Source organism: Pseudozyma flocculosa (assembly GCF_000417875.1).
Source record: "Pseudozyma flocculosa PF-1 unplaced genomic scaffold scaffold00012, whole genome shotgun sequence".
Classification (NCBI taxonomy): domain Eukaryota; kingdom Fungi; phylum Basidiomycota; class Ustilaginomycetes; order Ustilaginales; family Ustilaginaceae; genus Pseudozyma; species Pseudozyma flocculosa.
Genome location: NW_006920880.1, coordinates 363,459 through 374,705, shown reverse-complemented (window position 1 = coordinate 374,705; position 11,247 = coordinate 363,459). Strand labels below are relative to the sequence as shown.

General features: G+C 66.6%; 3 protein-coding genes across 3 annotated transcripts; all 3 read right to left on the bottom strand.

Annotated features, from left to right (window-relative positions):
* PFL1_03870 (uncharacterized protein) lies at window positions 1-2,355 on the bottom strand (the record flags this gene model as incomplete). The annotated part of the gene is made up of 2 exons (XM_007881393.1): window positions 1-390; window positions 535-2,355. The coding sequence occupies 2 exons, from the start codon at window positions 2,353-2,355 to the stop codon at window positions 1-3; spliced, it is 2,211 nt and encodes a 736-aa protein (XP_007879584.1).
* A 2,397-nt stretch (window positions 2,356-4,752) lies between these two features.
* PFL1_03869 (uncharacterized protein) lies at window positions 4,753-7,707 on the bottom strand (the record flags this gene model as incomplete). The annotated part of the gene is made up of 1 exon (XM_007881392.1): window positions 4,753-7,707. One exon carries the CDS (start codon window positions 7,705-7,707, stop codon window positions 4,753-4,755), a length of 2,955 nt encoding a protein of 984 aa, XP_007879583.1.
* A 2,382-nt stretch (window positions 7,708-10,089) lies between these two features.
* PFL1_03868 (uncharacterized protein) lies at window positions 10,090-10,643 on the bottom strand (the record flags this gene model as incomplete). The annotated part of the gene is made up of 2 exons (XM_007881391.1): window positions 10,090-10,338; window positions 10,581-10,643. The coding sequence occupies 2 exons, from the start codon at window positions 10,641-10,643 to the stop codon at window positions 10,090-10,092; spliced, it is 312 nt and encodes a 103-aa protein (XP_007879582.1).
* Between the last annotated feature and the right edge of the window lie 604 nt (window positions 10,644-11,247).

Genomic DNA, 11,247 nt, shown 5'->3' with positions numbered 1-11,247 from the left:
TCAATCCTGCATCCCGACCTCCTGCCCTCCGCCCTCTCGATGCGATCTCCCGTCTGCTCCCGGCGCGCCGTTGGGCTGAGGCTCCGCCTCCGCCGTTTGACGCGGCGGCGGTGGTGGCTGCTGCGGCTGGTCGGACTTGACCGCGACAGGCCCGGGCCGCGACTCGCTCGGCCGGCGAGAACCGCCGACCTCGGCCTTGGCCGCGCCCGTCTCTGCCGCGCGCGAAGGCTCCTTGACGCGCGAGACATTCTCGGGCCGCCCAGAGCCGTACATGAGCAGCTGGTCCGCGTACCGCTGCATCTCGTCTAACGGAATCGTCAGCCGGAAGTCGTTGAGCAGAAGGAACTGCAGCTCCAGCTGGTTGAGCTCGTGCACGGGCAGCCCGCCGACCTGGATGCGACCGAAGGGCCATCAGAGGAAACACCGAGCAAGCCCAGAAGGCTGTCAGCCGACGGCACCGGATGCCCGAATGCCACGCCATCGGGCGAGCCACGATGCGGCGACCGATCGGCTCATCTGCCCCTGCCTACTCACCTTTGCGTATCTGCTGTTGGTGTAAAAGACGTCGCTGAAGAACTTGCTCGCCACCGTGACGCCAGCGATCACGAGCCGGTGCACGTTGTAGCTGTCGATGGCGAACCCCTTGATGCCCGGGTGGGTGTAGGCTTCGGCCTCATTTGCAGCGGCTCCGACGCCGCCCCCTTCGGACGGGCCCGGAAGACCGGCACGGGTGGCCATCTCGGCGGCTCGTGGGAGGCCGGCCGCCTCGCCGGCGATCTCGGTGTCGCTGTTGGCCCCTGGCTTGGCGCCGGTGCCCATCCGGCTCATACGGTCAAAGTAGACCAGGAGGCTGAGGAAGACCTCGTTGGTCGTCGGGCAGTATTTGAGGATCCGCAATAGGTACGACTCGATGCTGATGCTGGGGACGTTGCGGGCGTGGAAGCAGAGCGTGCTCGACGGCGTCGCCAGGGCTCCCAGGGCGGCCGTGGTCGTCGACGGACGCCGGGCGTCGTTGAACGACAGGTGCGCGCCGGCGGCGTAGGGCTGGGTCCGCGCCGCATCCGCGTCGTTCGGCGTCTGGCTTGACGACGATGTCGGCTCCTTGCTCCGCGACTTGGATCGCCTCGACCCCTCCGCCTTCCCAGACTCGGTGCGGAACTCGTCGTTGGCAGTGGCAATCTCGTGCAGCAAGGTGGCAAGGACCTTGAGCAGTTCCTGCGGCGGGAACGTGGCCAGGTTCATCTTGGGAAGCTGTGGCGTTCTGGGCGCCGCCGGTGTCGACATGCTCGCCGCAGCGTGCGCAGACGGAGAGCGCGGGCCCCGACCAGAAGTCGTCGAGGCAGGGCTGCGGCCTGACACGTCTACAGTCCGCGTCCGCGGCGAGACCCGCATCGTGGACGCTGTGTGGGAAGAGTCGCCGTGGGGCAACCCCGGCTGGTACTGCGACGTGCCCGCGCTCCAGGACCGATCGAAGGGCGCCTGAGCGGATGATGCACCGGGAGCGAGAGTCCCCGGCGTGGAGCGTTCGACTTCGGCCGCGATCCCCTGGTGGAACGGGGTCTGCCGCGCTGCAGGATCCGCGTCATGGCGTCGCGGTGCAGGGCTGGACGATGCAGTCGTCACTGTTTCCTTTCTGGTCGTCGGTCTGAGCTCGCCCGAAGCCCGCGAGCCCCCTGGACTGGTCCGCCGCGTCTTTGCCAGGGGCCCGCGGCTTGCCTCTGGACTGGTGCCAAAGTCGTGGACGACGCCGGCGTGGACGTTATGCTGGTCGATCGCCATCGGCTCGTCGTGGCCGTACGGATGGACATGGCTGCTCGAGGCGACGGCCACCGATGGCCAGCCCGCTTCAAACCTCCGCGAGGCCTGCTGCGACATGGCAGGCGAGGATCCACCGTGTGCAATCGAGGCGAGCGCGGGTTGGGTTCGCGATCCGACTGCCGGTTCGAAGCCGTGGTCCATTGGGGGCGGTTGGGGACGATGACCGTAGGCTGGGTCGGCGACTAGTGCGTGGCGTGTGGCCTGCTGTTGCTGCTGCTGCTGCTGCTGATGCTGCTGCTGCTGGTGATTGTGATGATGATGATATTGGACGTGCTGATGCTGCTGGTGTCGGCCTCGATGAGGCGAGCCTTCGACGTCGTACTGCGCCTGCCAGATGCCCTTGGTAGCGGGCGAGAAGCGGTAGGTGCCGAAGCTGTCTGTGGCCGTGGACGGGCTGGTGTGGACCGACGAGGTATCTGAGGTAGCAACCTGACGAAAGGACGATGCGGATGACGAGTAGTGTGACCCAGAAGACGATGATTGCGAGGACACGGGTCCTGGTGAGGATGCGCTAATGTTTGGACTCTTTGAAGGCATGATCTGGAGCCAGCCTGAGCGGGATGGGCGAGGCGGACAGTTGGAGGATGTCAGCACGGCAGCACAACACTCCGTGCCGTGGGAGGCCAAGCATCGGACGACGGATCGAGTCGCGGCGAGGACGCACTCACCTCCGAGTGTGGGGCTAGGGGCGTGGGTGCGAGGCACAGGGAGCTGTGCTGGTCAATAGAGGCAGGGGCCAAGGCAGGTTCCCGCTCGTGTATGGCGGCGCAAGTTGACCTCGCGGCTGCTGGACGGCTGACGGGCCGGCGGAGGGCCTACGAGTATCCCGCGGGGATGCAGCTCAGACGGGCGGCGGGAGCGTCGGGCGCGATCCGATGGGCTTCCTCCGATGCGCGGGCGGAGCCGTTCGGCTTGGTTCCGGTGCTGCGCCGGGTAACAGGTCGCCAGCGGGTCGACTCCGACGGTCGATCGAGGTGCCAGCTAAGACTCGGTACGTATGGCGTCGCCTTGTGCAGGTCTTACGACGGCGACGGAGGCAGGAGAGGCGCCCTGGCGTGAGAGAGATGGGAGCAGTAGGCGTTCGCGGAGAGACGGGGAGACGTGCGATGGCGCTAGTGGTGATGGTGATGACAATGTTGATGGTGGTGATGGTGATGCCGGTGAGCCCGATAGTGGCAGAGAAGCGACGGCCGCGGCAGGATGCGCCTGCTCGTGATGGCGGCGGCGGCGGCGACGAACGAGGCCGGGTCGCAAAAAGAGTAGCGCAGCGAGGCGAATTCGCGGTCTGATCGCGTTGGTTTGCCTTGGCGGTGGAGGTGCCAAGCTGGGCGAGAGCGGCTCAGCGGCCTTGCTGCTCTGCAGCTCGGATGGTGGCTGGTTCTAGGAGGATGAAGGCGTAGATGGCAGGGCCGCAAGGATGGATAGAATGTCGACGTCGTCGGCAGTCGTCGTTGGCGGCAAAGCAGCTCAAGAGGTGGCGACGACAGCGGCGACGGCGGCAGCGGCGGCGGCGGTGGTGGAGGAGGAGCGGAGGTGCGGGCGGCGACGAGCGCAGCGCAGAGAAAGGGGAGCAAACGCACCCACGGCCAAAAAGGCCCAGGCTGGCATGGGTTGGGCCGGGCCCCTCGTGCGTGCGCTCGCTTGCCCGCTTGCCCGCTTGCCTGCTTGGCTCTCTCTCCTCTCTGGCCTGGCCTCGGGATGGCCCGTCCCCCCTGGCGAGGCCCGGCCTGGCGCTGGACCCGCGTCAAACCAAACGACCGCCCGCCCACCTGGCTTGCTTTGCTTTTTTTTCTCCCCTCTCTGTCTGCCCGCCCGCCCGTCCGGCGCATTTCTGTCTGCCCGCCCCCAAGCAGTAGCAGAGCGAACGTGCGCCCCCCCCCCCTCTGAAGCAACAACAGCGCAAAGCAGGCGGGCTTCAGCAAGGCTCCTCGCTCGCTCGGCCATTCGGACCAAGGCGCACGCCGCACGCCATCGAGTCGTCGTCCTTGAGGCTCGTCCAAGCGCCGACCAGCTGGGGACCGTTGGCCAGGCGACGAGAGGCAGCAGAGAGAGGAGACGAGTGTCGGATCTTCTGTTGGACCGTCGCCCCGGCCAAGCGAAAAGATGACCCGAGGACACGTCCGTGCGCAGGCGGGGGACCCGCTCCCAAGGGCCACCTCCCATCAGCCTGCCTGCGTTATCGTATCCTGACACACGTCCCAGCCCCCTAAGACGACGAGCGACGACGGCAAGAGAGATGCCAAGGCCGGAGGGCCCAACGCACTCGCCAGCTTGCTTGAGAGGAGCAGGCTAGTTAGGACCGTCGGTAAGCAGGCAGGTCGGTCGGTCGCCCGTCGGCCAACGCCGAGAGCGACCGAGCAAATCTGGCACGTGTCGGGCTGGGCTGGGCTAGGCCGGCCTGGTCTGGCCCCACTGCCTATGTCTTCCGCTGCGGCCGACCCGCCACCCGACGCTCACAGTCCAAGCAGGTCGCCACTCCTGACCTCTCTGGCCGGCCTCGGGAGATTCGCGAGGCAACCGGCTCGCTGCGGTCTGCCTTCGTTTGCTGCGGCTCCTGCCAATGAAACGGCGACGGAAAAGGGCTGCGCTCCGATTCATGATTCGTAAGGGGGTGCCGCTACGGCTGCTGCTGCTACAAATGGACAAGGACCGCTCCACTGGAATGACGACCGCGGCCGAAAGATTGAGGATGACGACGAGGGCATGGGACCGCGTGGGGAAAGAGGCAGCAAAGAGAGACTAATGATGTGCGAAGGAGTTGAGCGCCATATGGACAAGGTGGTTGGCACAGCGCGGTTGGACGAGGCAAGCTGAAGCGAGAGGATATCTAGGACGAGGATTGCTGGTATTTACAGAGGATGCCAATGGCCCCGCTCGGATCGTCAGGCGAGGAGCGGGCCACAGGTCGATGTCCGTCGCGGCGTCGTGTGGGGCTCAACGGCCGCCGCCGCCGCCGCCGCCGCCGCCGTAGCTCTCGTAGTAGTTGGCCGACGGCGGCGGTCCGGCGGGCGGCGCAAAAGACGCCTGCGGTTGCGGCATACCGCCACCACCGTTGTAGGGGAAGGCCGAGGGAGGGTGTGCACCGTTGTAGGCCGAGGGGTCCACCCAGTGCGAGTGCGAGTGCGACGGCGGTCGCGAGGAGCGTCGGGCCCCGTGGCCCGGAGCCGTGGAGCTGTACCTTGCGGGCGGCTGCGGCGCGTTGCTGCTGTTGACGCTGGTGTGGACGCTGGGATCGGTGCCGTTGGCGTCGCGGCCCACGTTGTTGTAGTAGGGGGCCGCGCCGGGGGGAGGGCCGGCGGAGACGGGCGCGTTGGTGCGGTTGGCCTTCTTGTAGCCCTTGCCGCCGCGCGAGAAGCCGGTGCAGCAGCATCGCAGGAGCGCGCCGAGGATCGCCAGGACAATAATGGCGATGACAATCGTGACGGGGATCGAGATGCGCAGGTTGTTGGTGTACCATCCGCGGAACGTGTCCTGCCACGATCCGGACTTGCACTGGCCGTCCTCGCAGCGGCCGCCGTTGCCACAGCTGGTGCCATCGACAAACGTCTGCTGGAGGATCAGGCAGCGATTGGCCGTCGACGGATCTTGGCACGTCAGCGAGCAGCCGTTGGCGTTCGAGGCGCTGCAGGCGCGCGAAAAGCTCATCGAGCCGGTGGACGCCTGCCGGCACTGCAGGTCGCGCGAGGTGCAGAGGCCGTTGGCGCACGACAAGCCGTCGCCGCACGAGGAGCCGTCCGACTTCTTCTCGTCGGCGGGGCATTCGGCCGAGGTGCCGTTGCACGTCTCGGCAGTGTCGCAGCGAGAGTCGAGGGCGGGACGGCAGACCTGGGTGGCAGGCGCATAGTTGCACTGCGACGTGCAGCACGGGCTCGTCTCCGGGTCGCACTGGGAGCCCGACGTCAGCTTGCACTGTGACGTGCAGCATCTCGACCCGTTGGGCCCGGCATCGCACTCCTCGCCGGGCTCCAGGATGCCGTTGCCGCACTGCTGCGTGCTGAGCGTCGTGCGCCGGCCGGGCGTCTCGACGCACGACGTGTCCAGGCCGCGGCCGAGCATCGAGCAGATGTTGCCGATCGAGCACTGGCTGAAGCTCTGGATGTTGTTCTGCGACGACGGGTTCATGATGTGGTCGGCGCCGGCGTCGCAGGTGGTGGTCGAGAGCGGGCAGCAGGTGGCGCCGCCGTTGGCCACCGCGTAGCCGTCCGTCAGGCTGCATCCCTGCGTGCAGTCGTGGATGGCGCCAAAGTTGTGGCCCATCTCGTGGGCCATCACCTGCCACTGCTGCGGCGTGATGGAACTGACGCCGGTGCCGCTGACGTACTGGCCGCTGCTGCCAGAGGTGTCGGTCATGCAAAGGGTGCCGAGCCACGCCACGCCAATCTCGCTGCCCGAGTTGCAGGTGGTCATCAGGTGCCAGAGACCGACGCCGTTGGCCGGCTGCTGGCCGCGCCACTGGGAAAAGGCGCTCAGCCGGTCGTCGATGTTGTTGCTCGCCGAGCAGGCGACGTTCCACGGCGCGTCGGACGGCGTCGAGGACGGGCACGCCCCGCTGCGCACGTCGAGCTGCACGACGCCGAGCGAAACGTTGAACGTGGAGCGGTAGAGATTCGACGCCGAGTTCATGTTGTTGAGGATCTCGGTCCGCGCACCTTCCTCGCCCTCGAGCCTCTGCGTGTAGGTGCAGTCCGAGGCGACGCCGACGTAGACCACCCTGGGGCTGCTGGGGCATCCGGCCGTGGACCCGATCGAGTCCTCGTACGAGTTGGTGGCGTTGCCGCCGTTGCCAATGTCGTTGCCGGTGGCCTGCCTTCTGCCGAACGTCGCGCCGTCGGGCGTCAGGTAGTCGAAGTCGTACACGTAGCGGCGCTCCGCGTCCTCGGAGCGGCCCACCAGCTCGTCCTGCGTCCTAGCTTCGACGTCCGACCTGCCAAACCATCCGGCGACGCCGCCAAAAAGATCGCGGCGCGCGAACTTGGCAGGCGAGGGCTTGGCGAAGAACGAAAAGGCCGAGCGGCTCATCTCGTCGTTGAAGGCGTCGCTGAGGATGAGGTGGCTTTGGTTGTTGTAGCTCAGGCCGTCGCTCGAGCAGCCCTGCCTGGAGGCGACCTCGACCGACTCGATGCCGGCCTCGAGTGCGTCCCGCTCGGTCATGATGTCCGAGTCGCGGTGGAGGATGAGCGAGTCTGCCTCGAGATGCCTGCGCTCGAGCGCCGGGTCGCCGTCGCTGCGCTTGCGGTGGTAGTTGCGGCTGGTCGCGATCGTGTGCTGGTTGCCCATCCAGTCGAACGAGCCCTCGACCTTGGGCGTGCCCGACTCGGACCCATCGTCGTGGACCAGGATCGAGGCTCGCCCGACGACGCCCAGGTCCCTGTCGCCGTAGATGTCGCGTCGGACGCCGGCGCGGTCCTCTTCGAACCTGCGGTCCGTGTGGCTGGCGTGGACGACGACGCCATGGTAGGCGCGGACGTCGTGGTTGTGCAGCCGCTCAGTCTTGCGGACGTAGCTGCGCCCGGACGTCTCGTTGTATTCGTAGTAGTGGACGAGGGCGCCATCCGGGTGCAGCAAGTCGTCGTTGGGCTGGAGGTGGATGTAGAACTGCTGCGAAAAGGCGCGGAGGCTAAGGCGCAGCGAGTCGGTGGGCACCACGGTGGCGGGCGAGCGCCTCTTGGGTGCGTTGTTCGAGGCCGAGCCTCGCCTCGCGTGATCGGTGAGGCGGGACGCCAGGTTCTCCTGGCGTTCGATGATCTCGAGCCTCACATCGGTCGCATGCGAGATGCGTTGGAGGGGTCGAGGGCGCTGCGAGTGGGCCGAAGCCAGGGTGGCAAAGAGCACGAGCGAGGCGATGAGCACCGCCTGTGCCGCCAGCCGCAGCGAGCGGCAGGCCTGCATGGTGGCGAGGGCGGGGCGCGAGGCCGCTTTTGAGCTGCAAAGAGCAGATGGGGTCGCGGCGGTGGACGTAGATGTACCGGTTCGTGAATCGAATGGGTCAAGTGGCGTGGCGGCGGTGCCCAGAAGGTGAAGTGTGCGTGACTGCCCTGGTGATCCGGCGTCGAACGCTGGCAGACCGGCCCGTGGAGAGAGGAGGGATTCTGGTTGATGCGGTGGGCCAACGGGATGCCGAGAGCGTCTTTGCCTTTGTGCAATCGGGCCGATGTCGATGAGCAAGGCGGGGAGAACGATGGGCCACTCGTCCGCGGCCGTCGCGGGCTGCTGGTCGTCGCGAGAGAAACAGAGGCGCTGGAAAGGCCGGGCGGAGTGCAGCAAACGGGAAACGAAGCGATGGAGAAAGGAGATGGGCAGCGAGAAGAAAAGGGACGGTGATGGTCGGGCAACAAGAAGAGGCGAGGACGAGAAGGGACGAGCACAACGGAGCAGGCAGAGTACGTAGAGTAGTAGTGTGTGGTTTGGAGGTGGCCTCCGACCAGGAAGGGCGGGGAAAGGGTGGCGGTGTTGGTGGAGCGGCCCGCAGCCAGGAAGGCGGGCGGCATGCCGAGGCTAGGCCAGGCCGGCACAAACATGCAGCCAGGCGGGCAGCTCGGCAGGCCAAGGGCCATAGCGCAGGCAAGCAGCGGAGAGACAGAGGGGCCAGAGGCGTAGGCCAGGCTAGGCAGCGGGCCTGCCGCGCACAAGGCGAGGCAAGGGTCGCTCGCTCGCCGGCCTTGCTTAGCTTGCTCGTTTGCTGTCCCCACGCGGGCGGCCTTCAGATCCCAGCTCCGAAGCCGCTGGCGCCGCGCCGCATCTCGGGAGCCTGGCTGGCTAGCTTGCTGGCTTGCTCCTGTCCAGCCGGCTTGGCAGTCGGTTCCCTGCCTGGATCTACGCCCGCCTCTCCGCCACGACAAAATAGCCATCCGATGGCCGCAGCTCGCAGCACCTCTCCAGCACGCTGCCTGGCGTTGGATGATATGGTGGCCAGCATCGGCCAGATTTGCTTACGACGGACGAAGAGGGTTTCGGCCGGGCCGAAGACAAGAGGCGGGCGCCCAGCCAAGAAGCGGTCAAGCAAAGAGGCGGACCGCCCCTGCCTGCCTGCTTGCCTGCCTTTGTGCCAAGACCCTTGGAAGCCGTACCGGCCAATCAAGCCCCGCGTACGGCACGCAAGGCTGCTGGCTGGCTTACGATGCGCTGAGCCCAAAACAGCCCCTCGCCGTCTCCCTCTTCTCTCTCTCTCAAGTCGAGTGGGCTGCACGCTTGTCTGCTCCCACAAGGCCACGCCAATCGGCAGTTCCGCTTCCGAGAGACGAGAGAGAGAGAGAGAGAGAGTAGTGGGGGAGGGTCGCACGACCAGCACCAGACCTGCCTGTGTCGGTCGCGTGCACAGGAATCGAAGCTCGAGTTCGATGATCTGGTAAGCTGCTCCACGAGGTGGCGGTAGCGGTCGGCAGGTGAACGACCGCTGCCCTCCAGCAGCGTTGTCGCCCCATGCTGCGCTCGCCTTGGCGCAGCCCGGGCCTGTTCCGACGGCGAACATCGGAACGGTTCCGGTGGCCTTCACCCTGGCATCGGGAGCAGGCCACCTTCCCTGCCTGTGTGACCTAGCCTGGCAGAAGCAGTGCACCGCCTCTTCTGGCATCCGGCGTTGGGCGAGTGGGCAAGGAGTGAGCCAATGCTGCCGCCCTTCGTCCTTCGGAACCGCATGCGAAGCCCCAGGTTTGGGCCCCCTCTGGACGCCGCTTCGAAAGCTCGCGATGTGCGCCGTCAACCCGGGCTCATGCCCCCGGCGGCCGGCAGACGTCCGGAGGGCGCTCCGCGGTGAAGAGCGGGGCGACGGAGTCGAGGTTGCGCCAGAGGACCGTGAGTCTGGCCATAGGCCTGCGCAAGGCCTCTGCGTCGCTCGACGCTGGTCCGGTGGCCGGTAGAGGCAGGCAGAATACCTCACGCGACAGGGAGATGGGCTGCGAACTCAGCACATCTGCAACGAAAGGGAGAGGTGGCGACCCTTTCAGGCCATCCGCGGACGGGCCAAAAGGCAACCCAGCTTTGTTCAAGGGCCATCGCAGCAGAGCACAGGCAACGCGAGGTGGTGTGATGCTTATGTGGATCTGGATTGCCCAAGGCAGCGGCCGTCGAGTGTGTGGGGGTTACACGAGCGGCGGAGCCCGGTCAAGGTGGGCGAAGCCAGGTGGTGGCTAGCTAATAGTACAGGTCGAGGCCGGGAAGAGAGAAGAAAAGGGGGGTTGGGAAGAGAAAGGCGAGAGACAAGAGGGACACCAGCTGCAATGTGAGACCGATCGGTATGGGAGTGTGTGTATGGGAGCGAGGGGCGAGGGCTGCTTAGGCGCCGAAGCCGTAGAGGGTGCGTCCCTGGCGCTTGAGGGCGTAGACGACGTCGAGCGAGGTGACCGTCTTCCTCTTGGCGTGCTCAGTGTAGGTGACCGAGTCGCGGATGACCGACTCGAGGAAGAGCTTGAGGACACCGCGGGTCTCGTCGTAGATCAGGCCCGAGATACGCTTGACACCGCCACGGCGAGCAAGACGGCGGATGGCAGGCTTGGTGATGCCCTGGATGTTGTCGCGCAAGATCTGTTGGGTGGCGAGGAAAAGTGCGAAGAGGGAGAGGTGGCGAGGCGAGGTCAGCGCGCCGTGTCGAACGATGCCGGGTGGCGTGGCAGTGTGGCGAGGCCACGAGTGCTACCGCCCGCATATTTTTTATTTTTTGGAATCCGATCCCAACCCCGGCCGGAAGCTGAGGGCGGGCGGGCGGGCGGGCGGGCGGTATGCTGGGGGACGCGTCGCTGGGAAAAGGAGAGAGCCTGGAAACTCACCTTGCGGTGGCGCTTGGCGCCGCCCTTGCCGAGACCCTTGCCGCCCTTTCCGCGTCCGGACATTGTGTGAGAGTGTGTGTTGGGGGGTGGTGAGAGGGAGAAGGTGTGTTGTTTGCAAGAGTGCTTGAGTCGCTGTGGAAGGCGTTGAGAGAGCTGGATGTGGTTGTGTGATGAGGGAAGAGAGGGAAGGAAGAGACCGATAGCAGGCCAGGGTATTTGTAGGATTCCAAGGCCCAAAGTCGGATTGGCAGGGGCGGGGGGGCGAGGGGGGGACGCGCCGTGCGTGTGTGCTGGCGGGCAGGCAGGGCCAGGAGGACCGCCGAGCGCCATGGTACGGTGCAGGCGCAGCAACAAGCATGCTCGGGACAGGTCAGCCAGCCAGGCAGCGGGGGGTCAGGCCCGCTCTGCCACGTCGAAGCACGGCCGGGCAGACCAGCAGGCAAGAGATGATGCACTCGGCCTGGCCTGTTTGCACGCGCGCGCGTCTGCCCTCGCCCGCTCGCGCAGAGAGGCCAGGCCAGCCTTGGCAGGCAGGCAGGCAGGCAGGCAGGCAGGCAGGCAGGCAGGCAGGCAGGCAGGCAGGCAGGCAGGCAGGCAGGCAGAGCGGTCTGACGGGCTGCATGGATCCCGGCGGCCAACCGGACGGTCTGGCAGGGGCACCAGGCGA